Below are 19,952 nucleotides of genomic sequence, written 5' to 3'. Positions count from 1 at the left end.
AGAATTTTCAAAAAAAAATCTTGGCAATGATCATTTGTCCATCTTTCTTTTGTCCAACATTCATTTCCTTTATTATACTGGGGCATCTTTATTATGAAACTTTGCTTTCGCTTAGAACATCTTGTGTATGTGGTAGGATCAAGAAATTCTCATCAATTTTTGAGACATCATAATCAATTTCCTTTCTTTCTCATTCAGGACAAGGGACAATTCTGAGATCATCCATAGGAGCGATAGGGCTACCTATAGGGGTTTGTCCAAAATCGTAAACCTTTTTGAAAATTTGCAAAATCTCCATCATGATCACCAAGAGCTTTCAAAGTACCAATCATTTTTAAAATTTGACCATTGGGGTTGAGCTTTCTTTTAAAACCAGCTTTCACATGTCTTTTTCAAATTCGACTCTCAGGTTGATCACCTTTTATAAAAACAACCCTTTTTAAATTCAATCCTCGGGTTGATCATCTTTTATCAAAATCGGTCCTTTTCAAATTCAATCCTCGGGTTGATCATCTTTTATCAAAACCGGTCCTTTTCAAATCAATCCTCGGGTTGATCACCTTTTATCAAAACTGGTCCTTCTATCTGATCCAACTTTCGGGTTGGTCTTTCAAAATCTAGTGCTCGTGCTGGTCTTTCAAAATCCAGTGCTAGTGCTGGTCCTTCAAAATCCAGTTCTCATTCTGATCCTTCAAAATCCAGTTCTCATGCTGGTCCTTCAAATCCAGTGCTGGTCTTTCAAAATCCAGTGCTCGTACTGGTCTTTCAAAATCTAGTTTTCGTGCTAGTCTTTCAATATCTAGTGCTCGTGCCGGTCTTTCAAAATCTAGTGCTCATGCTGGTCTTTCAAAATGCAGTGCTCATGTTGGTCTTTTCATCAAATCCAGTGCTCGTGCTGGTCTTTTCATCAAATCTAGTGTTCGTGCTGGTCTTTCAAAATCCAGTGCTCGTGTTGGTATTTCAAAATCCAATTTTCAGGCTGATCTTTTACAATTCAACTCCATTCAACCTTCAGATTGATCTTTTTATCAAATTCATCTTGCAACCCTCGGGTTGATCTTTTTATCAATGTCAATCTTTTTCAAAGATCCTACCTTTAAGTTGAACTAATTCTCAAACTAACTCATTACTTTCAATTATTTTATCATCTTTTGCAAAGAACCCTTTTTCTAGGGAGAGTTTGAGTGAACTATTTTTTTTTCAACTACTTTCTTTGTCTTTTTCACAAGAACCCTTTTTCCAGAGAGAGTTTGAAGGGACTCATTTCTTCGCGAAGCCGTTTGCAAAACAACAACCCAATTTTACACAAAGAACCCTTTCTCCAGAGAGAATTTCGACGAAAACTCATTTTCTTTGTGGCCCCTTTATCAACTCATTTTGGCCTGCCCTCTTCATAAAGGATCCCTTTTTTTCAGGGAAGAGCATGATGAAACTCGTTCTTCTGTGATACTTTTTCAACCTCTTACTATTGACCGCTTTAAAAAAGAGTAGCCTAAGATTAGAGAGTTTTGATGAAAACTTACTTTTTCTTTGAAAGAACCGTTTTGCAAATACCTCCTCTCTAGGAAAAAAAAGAGTCCTTTTATCACCCGTTCAGGTAAGGGTCAAGCCTGAGCCTCTCTTTGGAGAAAGAGAGAGGTACAATCAGGTCACGAATTTCATCAATTTGATGTTGAGTAATTATTTTCATAAAGGATCACAAGATCTGCTGCCAATATGTTATAAAAAATATTTGTTGATTTTAAAAACTTGTATTCATTACACAAGGATTCACCTTGAGCTACCTCTTGCATTCTCTTTTAAAAGGGTGAAACTTCTGTGAGATAAGAAGAAAAATTCAAGCTTTTTCCTGTTGGTCAACTAAAAAGGATGAAGAAAAGATCCTCAGTATGGCCGGCAGAGGAAAAAAATCAATGATGTTGAAAAACCAGAAATGAATTGATATTGACTATAACAATGAAACATTTTTAAAGGCAGTTTTTCTAACAATAAGGCAGTGGAAATATCCAGTGTGGTATAGAACCCACTCCATTTCTTCAAACATTCAAGCATAGCGAATTACCTACAAAAGGGATCTCTCAAGTATCTCTGAGTTGAAGGATGATATTAGAGTTTAGATCTCTAAAACACAAAGAAGACTCGGATTATCACCAAGTTGGAGGCTGATGTGATGAACTTCCCCTATAAAATGCTTGCTTTATGCTACAAGAAACATATTTTTAACAAAAAAAGATACAATATATTTGTAAGAGGGAAATTTTTAATTGTCACTAAGTTGAAGGATGACATGAGAGTCTAATCCCCGGGGACAAAGAAGGCTTTGATCATCTCCGAGTTGAAGGAGAATGTGATGTGCTCTTCTAGAGAAGATCTGAAATATCTCTAAGTTGAAGGTTGATAGGCTGAACTTCTTGCCAAACCCCAAAAGGGCTTAAATCTTGAATTTATGTGTCAAAGAATGTAAAGAGATATGATGGGTAAACCCTAGATATCAAACTGCCAAATTGTCAGGAATTGTCTTTACTTATGCGAAGTTCTTCGTCAATATCTTTTCATTCACTTGCTTTTATGAAACTAAGAACAATTCCTCTCTTTTCATATCAAAGAAATGGATAGTTTTCTTAAAGAAACTCGATGACAATAATTTGAAATTGACTCTTGATTTTATGAGTTACCCTGATTGGATGCAATACTTCAGGTAGAAAAGAGAATATCTTTCGCACATGCGTGCACATTTCCAACATTTTTGAATCAACTACAATTTTTGTCTTATTGACAATTTTTCCTGGCTATCCTGACATGAAGCGAGAACTTGATGTTTTTTTTATGAATCCTTGTGCCTTTTTATTATCCCTCTTCAGGATTCAAAAACATGAATTCAAAGTCCTTTCTTTCTTTTAGTTAGAGCGCCCGGGATCTCAAATCTTGCACATTCCCTATTTTTCCCCATTGTCCCGCCATAGACAGTTCCAGCTCAGGTTTAAGGTTGAGCCTAAATCTTTGCAAAAGATTATTTCAAAAGCTAATTTTGTCTCAGTCATGAGACCCCATTTACAAACTTCTCTTTTCAAAGCTTTAGGGACCCCAAAATTCGAAAGTTCTATCACGGTTTCATCACCCCCTTTTTATCAAAAGCATTTTGTCTTCGTGGATTCTGTTCTTTTCAACCCATTCAGGTTAAGGGATAAACCTGAATCTTTGGTCGCAAGACCACCCCTTTGTTTCAAATTTTCCTTTCTCAAAGGCTTTCAGGGAGTTTGTTACACCTCTTTCTGGGATTTCTCACATTTTTTTTTATTCAGCCCTTTAATTTCGAGGATTTCATTCTTTCATCCCGTTCAGGTTAAGGGTTAAACCTGAAATTTTGCAAAAGGCCATTTTTAAAAGCTCTCTATGTCTCAGTCATGAGACCCCCCTTTCAAACAAATCTCTTCTTAAAGCTTTTTGGATCCAATTTTCCTTACATCTTGCAACCTCTTTCGAATTTTGGGCAAAACTCGAAAGTGCCATCACTGTTTTCTCATTCCTTTCATCAACATTTATTTTCGAAGATTCTGTTCTTTTCAAAGCCATTCAGGATAAGGTATTAAACCTGAACCTTATTTCATGAGGGCCTTTCAAAACCAATTCTTCCACACTCAGTTTAGATTTTCTAACTGGGGCATTTTGTTTTTCAAAATTTGGTATGTTTTTCTTTGCCACTAAGCCCAAGTTTCAACTAGCTTAGTAGCAAAGAGGGGCATCTGTAAATACCCTAAAATTTTTAGGTCTATTTCAGACACCTCCTTTCACAGATGTCGATCCTGTAGTATAGTGTAGGAGTCTAACCCCTAGGTCTATTCTAGTTTAGATGTCATTTTACCCCCCCCATGTTACTTGTAAAATTACTATTTTACCCCTAGGTTACCTTACACCCTTGTCAGTTAGACCCAGCGAAGCTCATTTTAAGTTCAAAAGAGTTAGAATATTAGTCATTTCTAGCTCACCTGAGCTCACGATGAGTGAACTTTGTTCATTTCAGCTAAATTTGGTTCATTTTTTGTGAAATGAGCTTATTTCTAGCTTGAATTCAAGCCAATTGTCTCAGAGTCAGTTAAGCTCAAGAGATTCTATTTCCCTGTGTCTAACTTGAGCTCATTAGGAGTTCAAGTGGTTCAGTTTTAGTTCAAATTTGTTTTTCATATTCTTGGAGTCCATTTTAGCTCATTTCAGCTAGAATTGAGCTAACCCCAGTCAACCCAGCTAGGATTTAGCTCCGAATTTAGTTTACCTTAGCATAGTTGACTGTCATTTTAGCTCAAACTCAGTATATTCTTGTCACTCACTTCACTCTACAGTGAAATTCTCATCATTTCACTGAGAATTGTTTCTGTTTTCGATCACCTCGTCTAGGAGTTTAGTCGATTCAGTGTCTTTTTAGCTCACCTGAGTTTAGAAACCCTAGAACCCAGTTTAATTCAGTTCAACCTTGTTCAAACCAGTCTTCTAGGTGTCATTCTTCACCTTATAGGGCAAAATCATTTCTGATCTCGGTTATTTCTATTCAGAGTAGCCATTCAGTCAATTTCTATTCCGGATTCAGATAAATTCTTTTTCTGAAATTCTATCTATATCTGAGATCCAATTCATATTTCAATTTGGATATTTGATTTGATCTAGTACCGGATCTGTTATCCAATATCCATTTTCTATTCCGGACCTGGACCCCGTTATCTAATTCTGCTTTATTATCTATATTTCAGATCCAATTCACATTTCAATTAAGATATTGGATCCAATACCAGATATGATACCCAATATCCATTCTCTATTCCAAACCTGAATCGTTTATTCAATTCACTCTGTTATCTATATCCAGGGTCCAATATGTTTTCTGAACATGGATTATCTCATCAGATATCCAAGATCCAATCATTTATCATTCAGGATCCATTCTTCAATTTTTATTTAATATCCAAAATCTATTTCCACATTATCTTGATCCAGATCCACTTTCTAATTCTATCTTTGATCTAGGATACAATTTATTTATTTTATTATTCGGGATCCATTTTAAGTGTTTTATCTTTGATTCAAGATCTTTCATCATTTTCAAACATGAATCAGACTCATGGTCTGAGATCCAGATTCATTTGTCATTTTAAAACTTTAGATCCAAATCCGAATTCAAACTTCTTTTAATTTCAAACCTAGGTTCAAAACTGGTCTTTTAAATCTAAAACCCAGTGCTTTACATTTGATATTTTGAAATGCCCTTTTTAGAAAAACATCTTTTTCAATGTATCAGATATAAATCCAGATCAAATTTAGATTTGGATTTTATCAAACTTGAATTTTTAAAATGGATCTTAGATTCAATCCAAATCCAAAAGACCCACCATAGATGGCATCACTTATGGATTCCCCTTTTCATTTTATCCTTCTTGTTGTTTTAGAAATCTATTTGATTTAGGATTTTGATTTTTATCTTTTGATTTTATCTTTTGTTTTTAACCTTTTCAAAACCTTTATTTTTAATTGTTTAAAAAAAAATGTGGACCTCACCTAGGTGGTGCCACATTTGAGTTTATTTGTTTAGAATTCCAATTAGGTTAGATTCAAATTAGAAAAGTCAAAATTAAACTCAAATAGGACTCTTTAGGAAAATCACCCTCCTTAAAATTTCCTAATTAATTGCTAATTAGGTTAATTAGAATCCCTATCTTTAGCCTAAAAAAAATATTATAAATAGGGCCTAGAGGGGGACATCCATCCATCATGTGCTCTCAAGCCCATCCTTCTAGCTAAGCCCTCTCCCTCTTCTTGATTCTCTCTCTCTCCTCCCTCTTTCCCAAGTGCCGCCCCCACCTCTAGCCCTTCTTTTTCTTTTTTTCATTTTCTTTTCTTCTTGTAGCAAAGGAAGAATAGAACTAGGTAATCCCTCTTATTCGCTCTTTGTTTTGTTTCATATTTGTTGTTTTCCTCTTTCTTTTACATCCATCATGGAGTTGAAACTCGGGTTTTCATAAAACCGAGTACCTCTTCATTCAGCTACATCAAATCAAGCCCATGCATCCAATGTTTTCTTTTCTTTTCTTTATTTTATGTATCTTAGATTTAGGTTTATGTTATTGTTTTTCATCCATATAACATCAAAATCGTTCTATCTTTTGTTTCTTTTCTTTTCTTTATGCATATTAGATTAGGTTTCCATTTTTTTAACAGTTTTGCATGAATCTTGATTCTGGCCATGCATTAGCATCGTTATTTTATGTGCAATTTTTTTTTTGTTTCCATCTAAAATATTTATTAGGGTTATATCCATATTTTTTCTTGAATTTGGTAAAATTTCATGATTTTTGGGCATTTGATGACCCATTTTTAAATTCAAGAAGCAAAACCTGTTTTCTGCACTGTCAAAACGCTGTGCAGAATCAGGAGCAACTTGCCAGAGTCATATCTCCCTAACCAGAGATCATTTTTCAGATCCCTAAAAATTGACTTCTTTGTCTGCATATCTAATTTCTTCTATATGATTTTGGTGTTTTTTTTACAGTCGTTTACTATTTTATTTTCACCCAAAATCAGAGTCTGCTTTTCTTGAATCATTCTAGGATCATTTTGCCAGAGTGATATCTCCCTAACTGGAAATGATCTCTCCAATCCATAAAAGTGACATATCCGCCTGCATGTCTAGTTTCTGTCGTGTGATTTTAGTGATTTTTGCAGGCCATTTACTATTTTATTTTAGCAAAGAATTAGAATTTATTTTTCTTGAATCGTCAGGCATTGGTCAAAATCAAGTGCATCTTGCCAGAATCATATCTCCCTAACCGGAGATAATTTTTTCTGATCTGTAAAAAGGGATGTCTTCATTGTTATGTCCAGTTTATCCCTGTCAAATTCATGATTTTTCATCTCTATTTGATATTCTATTTTGGTCTAACACCGTGACAGATACAGAATAGCTTATTCAGCAACCTGTTTTCACTTTTTAATTTAATATTTATTTCCAGCCTATTTATTAAATTTATTTTTCGATTGTATGCTATTTTTAGGGTTGTTAGGATTGTTCATATTGATTTTCATGATTTTTGAAGGTCATTTGATATTTTATCTTACTATTTTGCAAAAACTGGTTCCCGTAAGAGCCATGTTCTGCAGAAATTTGGGCAAAAATGATTTTTTCTTGATTATTTTATCTTTTTTATAAATAGTTTTTATATTTTTAATATCTGATTATTTTCTTGATCATGTCATGGTGCTCTTCACCCGATTTGACATCGATTCAAACTCGTTTGGTCTTCAGATTAGGCATATTTCAAAATTGTTTTCTAAAAACCCTGATTTTTAACACTATTTTGCAATTAATATAAACTTTCACGGGTATTTCGATCATTTTACCTTTATTTCTGAATTTTTTATTTTATAAACAGTTTATTTTTATTGCTTATTAGATCATGTATTTTCCTTTATTTTATTTAAATTTTTTATTTTAGGAATGCATGAGAAAAGGCTTATTTCAAGATAATATCCCTTAGTTTCTAGATATTATTGGATAAATCCCGAAGAACTTATATTTTTCTACTAATATGTTTGTTGATTTTGCAGAAAAGCTTAAGATGTTATTTTCTTTATTTTTCTCTTTTATTTATTTATTTTATTATTCAATTATTCAATATAAATTGTAATCAAATACAAAAAATAGTGGAAATTTCTTTTTCTACATAGATAAAATTATCTAAGCATATAGTTTATTTCTTATTATTAATTGCTATGGTTTCAATTCCACAGTGGTGAAACACGAATGGCACGTGTACCTTCTTTTAAGAAGTTAATAAACTTAGTGGAGTTCGTATTTGTGGCCATAGTCAGAACACGAATGAAATTCAGATTTATTAATCTCTTTTAAGTTATAAACAACCTATACTCTTAGGCTATTTTCCAAAATCATTGCATATTTCTAAAATCTTTCAAAGTACTTTTCAAAATCCTCCTTTTAGGAATCAAATGAAGTATATTTAAAATATATTTGTGACCATAGTCATGGATATATGGTGAATTTATTTCATCTGAATTCTATAAGGCACAAAAACCCATTTTCATCAAAAGAATTTCATAAAACAAGGGGATTTACAAATAGATTTTTCTCAAAATCTTTCGAAAAAAAAATTCATAAACAACATCCACACATCATTTAGACTTAAGTTGCATCAGGCATGAGCCCATAAGGCCACACGCCGAATCATGTGCTCCATTCAGAAATTCTTCTTCAGAATATTTCAAAATATTTTCTTTTCAAATCATTTTTAAAGTAATTCCAGGCATGCGTCATGTTTCTCAACAAATTTTTCCAAATCATGTCACATGTATGATTTCATTCTGCATTCTAGGATTCAAAATAATTTCTTAGACATTTAGGCAAACAAGGCATGTTGTTCAATCCTTGGTTCGATTACCCCTGGTTAAGGCGCCAGGAACAGTTGAACCTCGTACCGACATGCGAGTCCCAATTTCTCAAAATTTTTCATATTTTTCAAAACAGAGGCGAGTTTTCTAAAAACCTTTTCAAAAGGTCAGTTGACTTGCAAAAGTAAATTTTTGCATGATAAGACATACCCTATCCTTTGCCTATGCCAAACTCAGCCTAGACCATCCGTGCGTCCTTGCTGACCCCTTGTGGTTTCAGCTGAGCGAGCTAGGCCACCACTGCCTACCCACCTTCTTGTTGAGCCCACCTCCCTGGCCAGCTTTCATGCTATCAGTGCCCAACATCTGCTCACCTTGCGCACCAGCTCAGCCCCATCCATCGAGCCCACCTGCACACCTTATTGAGTATGCTCCTCCTCTGCGCAACACCTTGCCCGCTTGCACCCAGTTTAGTATCAGCCTGCACCCACTAAACTCGACACTCAATTCAGTTCTAGCACCAAACCTGGTCTTGCCCCTAAAACCTGACCCGATTCACCTATTGGCTAACCAGTTCACCTATTGGCTAACCGGTTCACCTATTGGGTTCTCTCTCTCACTCGTTGACCCAGTTCTTTCTAACCATTCTCTTTGAGCAACTCGGTCAAGTCACTATCATTACTATTATTACGATCCGGTACCATTGCGGTTTGATACACTTGAGAAATGTCGAAAATTTCATCTTGGAGAAAAATTCTCTCAAGATATTTTGGAAACTTTTTGTATCTTTCTGACACGCTCTACAGGGTAGTTACATATACCAAATGCTCATAACTTTTAATATTGGAATACATTCTTTTGACGCATGTGTTAGTCTACGATTGAAATTAATGTCGCATGTGCTCGTTTACAAGTGTAATACTGCATGTAAATCATATTTTGTTCGCATGCCTCATGATACAAGAAATATATATTTTCATATTACATGTGTTTTATAAAATAATATTTTATTCACAGGCATCACTTTTCGACAATATTTTTGTTATCGCTTTTTGACGATATTTTTGGATATCACTTTTCGACGATATTTTTGGATATCACTTTCTACGATATTTTTTATATCATTTTTTGATGATATTTTTATATCGCTTTTCGATGATATTTTTGATATCACATGTATTCATTATTCATAAAATAATATTGTATTCACATGCATCACTTTTTGACGATATTTTGATACCTCATGTGTTTCGTTACACATAAAGTAATTGTTTATCACATGCATCATTTTCTGTGGAAACCCTGGTTTCGCATGTGTTTTACTACGCATAAAATAATTATTTATCACATGCATCATTTCCCATGAAAACCTTGGTTTTGCAAGTGTTCGCTACGTATAAAGTAATTATTTATTATACACATCATTTTTCATGAAAACCCTGGTTTCACATGTAACAATTATTTGGGTGCATCACTTTACATACAAAATGATATTTAAGTCACATACATCATTATACGTGCAAAATAATATTCACATGCATCACTTTGGGTATGAAATTATTGGATTCGCGTATGAATAATACACACTTACATTACTGACGTGTGTACGCATTCGTAAAAGTACAAATGTAGTTATGTATGATATGTATGCATAGAAACTTGCAATAATTGTTAAAGCTCAACGATAGAGCTAGGGTTTTACGAAACTCTACAAGCGATGAGTTATTCCATTATAGAATAATATTTTGTATGAAATAAACCCATGTGGCTCGAAGAATGCCAATGAACCTTTTGGTACCCTAAGAGCACATGAGTGTTTGACTGGCATTGTACTATAAGACGCCAAGACCCGCATGTACATTCTGAGTATAACTTATGACTGCCATTGTACTGTAAGACGTCATGACTCACTTGTATATTCTGAGTATAACTTATGACTGTCATTGTACTATAAGACGTCAAGACACACATATATATTCTGGGCATGACTTATGACTATCATTGTACTGTAAAACGTTAGGACACACTTATATATTCTGAGTATGACTTATAACTGATATTGTACTGTAAGACGTTAAGACATGCTTGTACATTCTGAAGGTCAATATGAACCCTTGAAATACAAAATAAAACATTATATGATAAGTAAAACATGCATACACACAACCATAAGTTTTTTTGGATTCGCCTCATTGACAAATTACTCATGTATATAGAGCAATTACTGATTGAGTAAAATATAAAAGACTTTGGTTATCACCGTAAAAATGGGTACTTGGGTTACTGAGCCCCATTCTGACATACCAAGTATAAGACACATAAAATAATGATCCCTGTAATAAAGATAACCCTTCTGACCTGTTTTGTTTTGATCTCTACCTTGAAGAAGGTAGATGATATAACCTCAAGTGATTCTGTTCAGATTTTTAGAAGCGAGACGTCTTAGTGGTCTCTACTCATTCGCAGGTCTTCAGAGGTCGAGGCTATTCATGTGTCCTAGGCGATAGGTCCTCAACTACTACAGTAGTTTAGGATGCATCATATTTCTATTTTGCCTTAGCGGTGACTTCTTCCGGTCACGGTTCACCCGCTTTGGATCTGCTCAGTCAGGCACTCTAGTTAAAATACCTGAGAATAATATACCCCTGGATGCTTCGGCCATATGCAATGTTCTGCCACTCCATGTACCAGGGTGGATTAATATCAAAACAAAGACCTCTGAATCACACAATTTGAGATAAAAACATGTATAACATGAAACAATACAATATGTTATTTTCAGTGTTTTTTGTCTTACCTCTCTGTGAATAACTTTTAGTCTTAGCTATGGACGAACTATGGCATCTATGTTGCATAAGTAGACCTAAACTGTGGCATTTGAATATGTTTTAATATTATAAGTAACTTGAAATTGGTGTATGTACCTGCTAGACTGTCACAAGTCTAGCCTTTTTTATGGACAGATTATTGCAGGTAAAGACTATGATGTAGAGTGGGTACGGGATGTTGCAGCGTTGTCGATCAAACCAATCATTTTCTTTTCTCGAGCACTGAATTCAAATACATGACATTGTATTGGTTTTATAATATTTTAAATGATACACCATTCTTTTGAATAAAAATATTTTATTTGTGTCATGTTATCCTTTTTTAAATTCAATATAATCATTTTTATGTGCAACATAACTCGTTGTTGATCTCCTGTTTGAAAATGTTTTTGCTGATGATTTTAAATGTTTTCAAATTTTTTTAATTTTCATGTACTTTTATAAGGGTTAAAATCTCTCAGGGTGTTACACATGTTGTGGGTGGCGTTCGTGGTGCAGCGGAGGAGGGCAACACATGGAGTGCAAGGGTCGTTGTGACAGAGGAAAGTAGAGAGTGATTTTTTTTTCATTTTATTTATCTCATCTTACGTAAACAAGTCATCTTATACAAACAAGTAAAAAAAAAAATCATTTTAGATAAAGTATCATATCAAAACTTCTCATGGGCATAATTTTCTTTTCATATAAGATTTTTTTTTCACTTCCAAACGTGCCCTTAAGGAGAAGGGGCAACGTCAATTTTTATTTGGCTTCATCGTTGCTTAGGCAACAAAAAGGACGCCCACAAGGGCTTATCTCATCAGGCACGGGAACCTTGTAACTATAGTGACAAATATCATGAGATTTATTAAAATCTCTCAAAAAATATTGATGACCTGAAAGTTGAAAACAGTAACTTGTCACCATATTTTTATTTTCTTGAGAGTTTTTCATAAAAAACATAATTAAAAATCATATTTTAAATGTGATATTTATGTTTTTATTGGCTATTTATCATGAAAAAATCATGTAATTTTTATTTTAGATATTTTTTATTGCCAAGGTTTTGCCAATGAATGCGAGATTTAAAAAAAAAATCATTTTCTCGCAAGTTTTTTGCTGCCGATATTATGCAATTTTTAACTCTTATCACTATGATTGTATGCTTGTGACTGTCACCAAGTTGAGGGAAGGTCACATTTAAAACCCACCTGTAGTGTGTCTTGCCGCAAGGTTGAAGTTGGGTGTGATGGCAGCTAATGCACGGTCATTAATGCGGTTTACAAAAAAAAGAAAAAGCTAAATAGCACCAACGTTAGGCATCATTCTTGACGTAGGGAACAATTTAACGTGAGGGTGTGTCTTGGGGATCCTTACTGTACCCTTCTGCTTGCATAAAAATCAATTAAGAAATACATGGTTTATTAGAAAAATGAAATTAAAAGGTCAGCTAAGGGACAACAAAGGGTGTGTTGTCTTGGGGATCATTACTGTACCCTCCTACTTGCATGAAAATCAATTAAGAAATACATGATTTATTAGAAAAATGAAGTTAAAAGGTAAGCTAAGGGACAAAAAAAAGCCAGCTATCTGTACAATCATCTGCCATCATGTGAGGGAGATAGATTCCAATTCCGTAACTCAAGAAAGGAAGATGAGGTCACACTGGAAAAACAACCTCACGTGTGGGCTCAGGTCGTTCCCACAGATAAAAAGGCTTCATTTTCCTTCATATTTCCTGCTTTTACTTTCCAGAGTCTAATCTGGGGTTGAGCCCCAAGAGTTCAAGACCCCCCCCGTTTGGTCAGGGTGCTAAAGCATCTGGTCAACCACATTACACCCTGCAGATGGTTGCCAGATCTTTTCCAAAAGAAGTTTTGTGTTAGGAAAATTAAACCATAAGATGTCTTTAGTTAAGGATGATGAGACCCTTGACACGGGAATGGGCCATTGCCTGGTTACTCAAAGCAGCTTTAGGGAACGTTTGAAAGAGAAAAAGATGTAAGAAAAGTGATGCAAAATAGAAAATCTCGTATAGATTTTCTGACCCAGATAGACTTTTTTGCTGAGAGAGTTTCATAGGAAACATTCCTCTAAAGAGTGAAGGAATATTTTTTACCAAGAAAAAATTTATTTTTACACTTCTTACCACTCATCGCGCCACCACCACAAATACCCACCATCTATCTCACCTCAGGCAAGCACTCCCACTATTTTCCCAGTTTTTCTCACATACTACACGAGAACAAATTTTTCTTTTGAAAAACTTGTCATATTAAAAACTCTTTTTTCCTATGAGTTTTTCTTGCTTCCTAACGTTCTGATGAAAACACATTAACGATGTAAACGTGCTTAGATCCTGTACCCCACCTTTCACTTGGGTTAGTGGTTCGAGAGCTAAAACGTGGGCCAGCAGACTGCACATCTGAATCATGATGCTCAACCACATGAACGGCCCAGATCTTCCAGACAATTTGTCATTAAGCCCATAAAGCACTTTCCTTGTATACCTTTTATAGGCTTTTTTGAAGTTGACATCCAACTCCAAAACTTAACTGGAGTAACAAATGGGTTAGTAGAGGGGCCAAGACGAGGGTAAATTAGATCTCTTGGAATGCATCAACTAACAATTGCTATAAACACAAAAGAATTTATTTATTATTCACTTTTCTGTTTATTGTGGGCACCAGCGAAGACCACGTGAAGGCACACTGGTCATCACTGTACAAATCTCCCTATCGCCGTTAAGGGCAATGGGAAATGTAAAACTTAGTGCAACATAACAACTGAAAAATACACAAAAAATATATTTCATTATGTACTGCCTCTTTTTTTTTCTGACAGACTGGGGAAAACCTTCATATATATACCCTTCGCCTCAGACCATTTACCCACTCCAAAAAAAAAAAATCCTTTTGAAAAATTAGCAGTTTCACCCTTCAATCATGCATTCCACCTGCGGGTTTCACCCAGGAATTTCACACATCGTATGGAAAATAGATGACTATCTGCAACAAATCAAACAAAGAAACATTTCAGAATCCGGCAGCTGCAGAAGAAACTCTCTCTCTCTTGAGTGAACAAAAAAAAAAAAACGACAAGCGGTTGAAAAAAAGGGGAAGATAAATTTTTTTTCACCTCATGTTCGTTGGCATGTAGAGAGGCGTGAATCCTGTCCAATCATAGCTAGCATGTTGCACGTCAACTCGAGCAATTTCCCTGCAGAAAGATGCCAAAATGGTCATATTTTAATCAGAAAAGGCCCACAAAATTCTCTGTGCTGGTTTACCAACTTCCGGGCTAAAATAACACCAACGATTCCCATCCATAATTATTTCATTTGTGCACTGAAAATAATATAACGTGAAAATAACGAAAGGTATCAAGAAAAAGAATAATAAAAGGCGATTCCCAATTCCTATTGCCTCTTTTGATGGGAAACCATTCCAAGCCTTCGCGGTATATATTTTCAGCCATTCTTAGGACACAATACGCAGACGCTTTATGATCTTTGAGCTGTCATCCACCACACATGATGGATCCAAGAACATAATAATAATTATAGTAGTTGGTAATAGAAAAAGAAGACCAGCAAAAGAGTAGTAGCAATTTTTGTTCTATTTCTCGGAAAGAGAAAAAGTGGTAGAGAAGGCCGGGTCCCGGGAAACGGTGTAATTAGTGCAATCTGGCAAGAATGGTGCCCCTTTTCCGCGATTCCAATGGCTGAAAATACGCAGGAGACGACCTGTCTTGGGACGAATAATACTAGAGTGGTTAACAAAACCATACACAAAGACACCATCTACATGGTTGAACGGTACCAACATTGAAACTCTGCACATTCTGGACATGCCAAGAAGGCAGAGAAACCTACAAAATTAGGGTCATTTAGCAAGCAACGGCAGCACCTCTTCGCCGGTAACCGTCCCCTGTTCCGACTGAAAGTAATCTGACAGGGTGATCTCAAATAGACGAATGCCAAAAGAAAGGAGGCTTACTTCTGTGTTTCGTTTTTTTCACTCAACATCAAACCTTCCCTTCCCCATCACCGTCCTTTCCACGCTAAACCCACCAGTTGGCAATAGCACCCCAAAGAAAACCACATTTTCAACAGGCTTGGTTCACTCAAAAACATTATAGACCAATATCAATCACAATATTCACCGTTGATAACAAAGTCTCTATCATTTGCCTAAACATATTCATTGAAAACATCCCAACAAAGAAAAATCGTCTACCATTAAGAACCAATCCGAGACGAAGGATAACCACATCATCGAAAATAAATAAAGCAAAAAACGGGGAAAAGAAAAAGCAAACGGCAGAACGATCGAAGCCCCAACAGATCAAAATCATCACAATGAAAGCCTCCAACAAACAATAACTTGATAAAAACTCACAAATTCAAACCGGGAAGCGAGAAACAAACAAATGGGAAGAAGAAGAAGGAAAGGAGAAGAAGAATCCGCACCTCTCCGGGTCGTGGGCGAGACGGCCTTGGGCTTGGCAGTGGTGGTGGGCGCGTGCGTCGGCTTGGGGTCGGACTGGAAGAGCACCTTATCGATCCCCTGAACCGAGATCCTCCCATCTACGTAAATGTCGGGGTCGACGAGATACGCGGCGCCGTTGCCGTGGCCGAACCGGACGGACCCGTCGGCCTCCTGGGCCGCGACCTTGTGGGGCAGCCTGAGCGTGTCGTACCGCACACTCCCGAACCGCCTGACCGCGTTGTACATGCTCTCCTCCGTCTGGTACTCCGGGATGAGGTGGTAGTACACGATCTGCTCCGGCGCGCCGGGCTCGCTCAGCTGGTCCGTGGTCAGCCGGGCCAGCGCGTCGTCGTTGGGCGCTAGCACCGTGAGGACGTACCCCTCCGACACGAGTCGCCCCATCTCGGTGGCGAGCGAGGTGAGGTTCACCAAAATGTCCGCGAGCTCGTTGTACCCCCCGTAATGCAGCAGCGTGTGGATGAAGTCCTTCACCTGCGACTCGCCGTCGAACCACCGGTGCCCCGAAGACGGCCCGGGAGCCGGCGCCGGCGCCGAGGCCGGCGACGAAGCCATCGCCTCGTAGATCGGCATCGACGGCGTGTACGGCGGCGGGGAGTACCCGTACTGATTGGGCCTCGTCGGCTTCTTCTTCTTGAGCGTCATCGTTGCGGTGTCGACCTCCGGCGCGCCCTCCGGCAGCACCGCCGAGATCGCGGCGAGGTTCCGGCGGCGGTTGAACTCGTCCTGCACGGATCGGGGGACGAGGAGGCGCTCGATCCCGTGGATGACGCCGTCGGGCTTGACGATGGCATCCGGGTGGACGACGGCGGCGAGGTCGACCTTCCTGGTCCCGTCTCGGTGGGAGAGGCGAAGGTCGTCGCCGGCGCGGGAGAGGGTCCGGCGGGGGGAGAGGTCGTTTTCCGGCCAGTTATCGGAGGAGATACGCTGGGGGACGACGTGGAACATGAGGAGGGCCTGGAGGGAGGGGAGGTTGCCGGGCTCGAGCAGGAAGCGTCGGAACTCGGGGTCGAGGTCGCGCTCGAGGGCCTCGTTCCCCGGGGCGAAGATGGTGAGGTTGTGCCTCCCGACCGCCTCTTCCAGCGTCTGCAGCAGTAGCGCCTTCTCCACCAACTCCGCCAGCTCAGTGTAGCCCGAGTCCAGCAGCGCCACCAGCACCGAGTTCGAGTTGATCGCCGTTCCGGCGGGCGTCGCCGCCGGATCCGGCGCAGCCGCATTGCACAGCAGGAGGACAATGACCGTCAGTATCATCGCTTTGCAGCCGTAGATCTTCGGATCCATGGCCAGGATTCTCCCAGGTGAGACTGGGTTGTCAGACACCTTACGGGTGGCGGAACTGTAGAGGAAGCGAGACCTTTGCTTTACTCTCTCTCTCTCTCCCCTTTCTTCTTCTTCTCGACTTTGGCGGACCTGAAGGTGATAATAAGTTGGGGTTTTGTGTTGCGTCGTCAGGTCCGGTACCACGTGGCAGTTCGTGGAGGGGTGATGCAGTACAGGCTGGTGTGGGGCCCACGCATCGTTTTTAACTAAGATCTGCTTCTTCTTCTTGTTGTTGTGGTTTTGCCCTTCTGACTCCGCTGAGCTAACTCACACTCAATGCAAGTACCTGTACACCCTCGTCTTGGACTCGAAGTGACTAAAATGAGCTCGATTTATTTGTTGGTCCATGTCCCATGTAACGGTTCCGATGTAGCCAAATACTAGATCTCGCAAATCAGATATTGGTTGATCGGAGTCTAATTCGGACAGAGAAAGCTAATACCAAATCTGAAAAAAAAAATACATGTGATTGGTTTCAGGCATTCATCCTAATCAGATATCCATCAAAATTGATCACAAAAATTCTTGTACCGAATTTGAATGGGATTACTGATGGGATTCAGTTTTGTTAACAGAATCCAACTGATCGGATTTGAAATAAAATTTATGGGCTCGATTGGATTGAGTCCGAAACTGATTCTGAGTACATTGAACTATATAGTGCTTATCCTACAGATCAAAGACCGACCGGGTCAAAGGGTAAAGTTGTCATTTTTGTAGGGGCTAAGGTGGTTTTAGTTTCCCGCTTCGGTTGGCATTTGATGTAATGAATATGGGCATTTTGGTAAGATAACACGGTGATAGATCTCCTTGATTTTCACGAGAGAGAGAGAGAGAGAGAATTTGAGGCGGGACATGTTTGTCATTCTAGAAGAAGAAGACGGGCCACCGACGCGGACGGTGGCTGACGGAAACATTCAGCTCGAACGTTTCCATCGATGACGTCGTTTGCTTCCGTTAACGGCGCTCCGTCAACCCTGACGACCCCTCGCTTTGCAACGCGTCTTTTTGTCGGTGGGCTTCTCTCTCTTGTTATTTTTGGTTTTCTTTTTTTTCCAACACTTTTTTTTTATATATATAATTTTTTAATATTGCATCGAATTTTGGGTGGTAGTTGGCATAAAAGGACGTAGCATCTGCCACTGTTTTGAAGCCTCCTTTCCCCTAAGTCCTAACCAAACCCACGTGGGCCCCAACCACCTTACCTTGCACTAGCAGTCAGTTTATCACACAAGCGAGAAAGCCAGTCCTCTCCTCACCCTCATTAATCAGGTAAAGTGGACTTTTTTTAATCAGCAAACAGTAATAATGTCTCGGGTCCAACGCTTTACCAACAATGATAAACATGTGCTGATTAATATTAGAACAATGAGAGGATTGCTTATGACGCTTGAGGGTTGGTGAGCGTTGATCTGGTTGTATAGCATCATTTCAACCATTGGATTGGACCAATTCACATGTACGCCGCGCCATGTCTCCAAAAACCAACAGCTTAGAAGAAAGCTGCGGACAACAGACTTTGTAGATCCAGATATTGTCATGAAACAATGGTCCGAGATCCATCAACACCGGGGCCCCATGAGATCCCGGGTTCGTTTATTCTTATTTATTTTCACATCCATAACACCCCCATCAAAGCATTGAAGTAGCATGCTGTATGAGACTAGTGATGCCATGTGTCTCTGATTCTTTACACAGTTTCATATGCATCACCGACACGCCCCAACCAGCCACCCTGCTCCACCCAGTTTGAGCAATTTGCCTCAGCTGTGGGCCCACCCTTGGCTAAATTACCTGCTCTTTCATTGCACCAACCAATGAAAAATGAAAAGAACCAAACACTGCCCTGCCTGGTGTGCTCACCTTTTAAGGCAATTAGCGACAAAAGCTCGACCATACATGGGACCCACCTGTACGCTTCCCTCCCCTAGTCCCCAACTAATACAATAAAATCTCCGTACGGGTTTTTTTTTTCTTGAAAGGATAAAACTTCACAGTTTTTTTTTTTTTTTTTGGGGGGGGGGGGGGGGGTGTTGTTTAGGCAGACCCCATCACTGGGGTTTTGAACCTGAAACATCCCACCAGAAGTGCATTGACAGTTCCTACCAACCACGCCGAGTTCCCCCATTGGTATTTATTTACAGAGAAACCACCCTAGGGATCAAATACTTAGCTAACCACACTGTCTTTGCCTGCCATACTTAAAGTCGATCGCCTGACACCGTAAAACTCCACGAGCTTATTACCACTTGCATCGCCACTTTTCCCGCTTGCACAAGAGGTATTGACCATGAGATTTGAGCAATGAGGACCTGCCTAGCGGCCTAGGTCTCATCCCACAATGCCAAACCCCTTCGGGGGCATAATTTCTCACAAGCTGAAGAAAAGGTATTGACCCCTTTGTTCCAAACTCGACGGGCTGGTGGACTTTGTACGAACTTAGATGTCAGCAAACCCACCCAAGGTTTACCTTGCAGGGAAGCAGGCCCATTAAGTGATGACCCGATTCTCAGCCAGCATTCATCGTCATCCCCAACAAAAAACTAAAGAAAATATAGACATAAAATTTGACTTAGGTTTTGGGTTAACCGATAACATAGGGTCCGAACCAAGCAAGACTCACGAGGATAAGCCCTAGTCGAGGCTCACAAGTCAGACCTCGACTATATCTGACCCATGATCCAATCCATTTGTTACTATAGATCCGGAACTATGAATGCCCGCAGAGAGCCACTTACGTGCCTGCCAAGCCAATTACTTTGGACAGGCAGGCAGCCAGTTAAGCATTATCTGGCTTCAGCCACTTGTATCCACTCTGTACTCAATTTTAAAAGTGCATCAAACTAGATCCCTTAAGATACACAGTGCATTCACACCGTTGATTTTGTGTGGGACCCACCAAAACCATGGATTCACCTCTGTCCATCCC

General features: G+C 38.8%; 1 protein-coding gene across 1 annotated transcript; it reads right to left on the bottom strand.

Moving 5' to 3' along the window:
* Positions 1 to 13,831: 13,831 nt before the first annotated feature.
* LOC149831770 (fasciclin-like arabinogalactan protein 17) lies at positions 13,832 to 17,109 on the bottom strand. Its single transcript, XM_090014115.1, has 3 exons — positions 15,667 to 17,109; positions 14,334 to 14,414; positions 13,832 to 14,203 (listed from the first exon to the last, which is right to left on the bottom strand). The coding sequence occupies exons 1-2, from the start codon at positions 16,982 to 16,984 to the stop codon at positions 14,335 to 14,337; spliced, it is 1,398 nt and encodes a 465-aa protein (XP_089870241.1). The 5' UTR covers positions 16,985 to 17,109; the 3' UTR covers positions 13,832 to 14,203; position 14,334.
* Between the last annotated feature and the right edge of the window lie 2,843 nt (positions 17,110 to 19,952).

The sequence above is a fragment of the Nuphar pumila genome, chromosome 7 (assembly GCF_984573655.1).
Source record: "Nuphar pumila chromosome 7, dmNupPumi1.hap1.1, whole genome shotgun sequence".
Classification (NCBI taxonomy): Eukaryota; Viridiplantae; Streptophyta; class Magnoliopsida; order Nymphaeales; family Nymphaeaceae; genus Nuphar; species Nuphar pumila.
The sequence above is the reverse complement of the archived record's forward strand: the minus strand, read 5'-3'. Positions and strand labels throughout refer to the sequence as shown.

Excerpts from the sequence above, each read along its gene's own strand:
- LOC149831770 (XM_090014115.1), bottom strand. The coding sequence starts at position 16,984 with ATGGATCCGAAGATCTACGGCTGCAAAGCGATGATACTGACGGTCATT. Across the intron at positions 14,415-15,666 it reads CTCGCCCACGACCCGGAGAG|GGAAATTGCTCGAGTTGACG; the intron begins GTGCGGATTCTT and ends ATCTTTCTGCAG.